At 47.3% G+C, this 2,921-nt stretch overlaps 1 protein-coding gene across 1 annotated transcript, besides 2 other annotated features; it reads left to right on the top strand.

The window, feature by feature from the left end:
* Positions 1–247: 247 nt before the first annotated feature.
* On the top strand, positions 248–2,395 carry PVX_002720 (vacuolar protein sorting-associated protein 45, putative; the record flags this gene model as incomplete). The annotated part of the gene is made up of 1 exon (XM_001612833.1): positions 248–2,395. The coding sequence occupies one exon, from the start codon at positions 248–250 to the stop codon at positions 2,393–2,395; it is 2,148 nt and encodes a 715-aa protein (XP_001612883.1).
* A 352-nt stretch (positions 2,396–2,747) lies between these two features.
* Positions 2,748–2,768: a microsatellite.
* A 63-nt stretch (positions 2,769–2,831) lies between these two features.
* Positions 2,832–2,859: a microsatellite.
* Positions 2,860–2,921: the final 62 nt, after the last annotated feature.

Below are 2,921 nucleotides of genomic sequence, written 5' to 3'. Positions count from 1 at the left end.
GCAGCGCAATGGAGGAAAGGCCAGTGTGAAAGGGAGAGCAGACCAAGCAAAGCGAGATCGTGATAAGGGCGGGCATGAGGAGTCCCCGCGTGGCTATTCACCCCAGCTGAGAGGAAGGCCTTCCGGAGGGACCAGGCTGGACGACGCAACCTGCGCGACGTAAGCCGCATGCTGCATACAACGCACTCGCCGCTGTCCCCTCTACGCTTCCGCTTCCCCTCGCCGCTTCCTTTCTACGCCTCCCAAAATGGAGAGCAACCCGTACGTGTTCAAGAGCCTGGTGCAGATCTACGAGGAGTACCTGAACCTGATCATACACCGCGTGAAGGGCTACAAAGTGCTGATCCTGGACGACGAGACGAAGACGATCATCTCGCTCATCTTCTCCCATTCCTACATCCTGGAAAAGGAAATCTTCCTCACCTTGAATTTTAACGACAGCAACATTTTCGAAGATGCGACGAGCAGCGGTGGGAAAAGTGACAAATTTGACTTTAAGAATTACAAAATAAAAAATCTGAAGCATTTGAAGGCCATTTTCTTGCTAAGACCGACGCACACCAACATCCTAAAGTTAATGAAGGAGCTGAGGAGGCCCATATTCCTAGAGTACTACCTCTTCTTCACCAATGTCTTGAGCGATAAGTACACAGAGAAGCTAGCCAAAGCGGATGAATTTGAAGTCGTTAAGAATATCATGGAGTACTACATAGATGCGTATGTCCTCCATGATAATTTATTTTCCCTAAATATTGACTATACATCTTTTTTGTATAAAAATGATGAGCATTCCCTATCCGTTGCAGATAGAGGGAGGAACAGGAGGAGGAGGAAGAAGAAAGGGCCTTTTGTGAAAAGCACTCCAGGTGTGAACCCCACTGATGGAGGGTACGATTTCGGGGGAGCAAGAAACATATATGATAAGCTGACAATTGATGAGTTTGGGCTACTTGGGGAAGGAGGAAACGAGGATGCCTTCTCCAATGTACAGCTCCAAAATAGTAGTGACTATAACGCTAGTACCATTGCAGATGATGATGTGAGCAACTACTCCAGCTTTGCTCTGTTCGAAAATCAAGTGGTTCAAAGAATCGTCGACGGAGTGTTCTCCCTCCTCTGCTCTGTTAAGCAAGTGCCGGACATCATCTACAATAGGAACTCCCCCATTTGTAAGCACATAATTGATTTGTTAAAAATTAAAATGCTGAAAAACGAGTCCGTCTTTTCTGCCGTGTTGGATTCGTACGAAAGGTACAATGGGGAGGTGGAGCGGCAGATCAAAATGGCTACCCACCAGGGGGAACATAGCACCTACCAGTTTAATACCATCATGGGGAGTCAACATGGGAATATGGGCACCGAGGGAAACTGCTGCTATATGATTATTCTAGACAGAAGGGAAGACCCCATCACCCCGCTGCTAACCCAGTGGACCTACCAAGCGATGCTGCACGAACTCATCGGCATAGAGAATAACAAAATAAATTTGGGCATCAACTCAGAAGAATCCCAAATAGTGATGTCTTGCATGTATGATGATTTCTACAATGAGCATCTGTTTGACAATTTTGGAGACCTCGGAAAGGCAGTCAAAACGTATGTAGATATGTACCAAGAGGAGACCTCTCGAAAGAGCAACCTCGAATCGATAGATGACATTCAGAAGTTCATAGAGATCTACCCCAACTATAAGAAGCTCTCTGGGAACGTTACAAAACATGTGAACATCCTCCACAAGTTTGCAGAAGTGGTGGAGAAGAGGCAACTCTTTTACATGTCCGAGCTTGAGCAGTCCATCGCCATTTACCACAAAAAAGGGGAACACTTCAAGCAGGTCATCGACACGATTAGAAATGAGACGTATACTAACTATGATGTGTTGCGCCTGTCCCTGCTGTATACCCTCAAGTACGAAGACGAAGAAGAAGTCGAGGTCATCAAAACGGAGCTGACCAAAAGGAACATTGACAAGGATCAAGTGCTCCTCATTGATGCCTTGCTAATGTATGCGAGTGAAGAAGCGAGGAATAATCAGCTGTTCAAAGAGCAAACCTTTTTAGACTTTGCAAAAACGACCATAACGAGAACGATCAAGGGGACCTCCAACGTTTTTACGTTACACAAATCGTATATTTATTACCTCATTGAAGATTTGATGAAGGCTAAGTTGGATAGCCACACGTACACGACGACCAACTTGCTCAACATAGAGCCCAATGTGAATAAGCGGGTCAACTCCATGATCGTCTTCTTCATCGGGGGGGCCACCTACGAGGAGTACCGCGATTTGCAGTACCTCAGCAAGCGCTACAACATCTCCTTCCTCCTGGGCGCCACGCAGCTCCACAACTCGCAGTCCTTCCTGGCGGACGCGCTGCAGCTGGTCAAGGACTGACGCGGGGGGGCCCCTATTTCGTCTGCGCGTGTTGTGTGCCTTTTTGGTTCCCCTTTTTTTTTGCCCCTTTTTTCCGTTAACCCCGCGAAGGTGCCCCAAACGTGACCATTCCCCCATTCGGATGCAAGCGATAGACTAGTTAGCCCCAACTCGTGCCACACGGTTGAGAGGCGTCCCCCCCCATAGCCACACCGCGGAGAAGCAGTTTCGTCCCGCACAGTTATGTCTCTTCCCCCGAGGTGTGCGCCTGCCCTAATATAGCCGTGCAGCAGTTTAGCGTGCAAATTTGAGACGCATGTGCTCCTCTTTCAAAGTTTAAATGTGCCCTGCTGGGCGTTTTCCCCTTATGAGCCATTGGCTTCAAAAAAAAAAAAAAAAAAAAACTACCTGACTGTTCAGGCAAATTGTACCATTTCTGCAGTGTAGGTAGCGAAATGCCTGACCAGAAAGAGAAAAAAAAAAAAAAAAAAAAAAGCTTGCACACACGAAAACGCTCGGGGACGCCGAACGAAAAAAAGTAACAGAA

This window comes from Plasmodium vivax, chromosome 4 (genome assembly GCF_000002415.2).
Source record: "Plasmodium vivax chromosome 4, whole genome shotgun sequence".
NCBI lineage: Eukaryota > Apicomplexa > Aconoidasida > Haemosporida > Plasmodiidae > Plasmodium > Plasmodium vivax.
The sequence above is the reverse complement of the archived record's forward strand: the minus strand, read 5'-3'. Positions and strand labels throughout refer to the sequence as shown.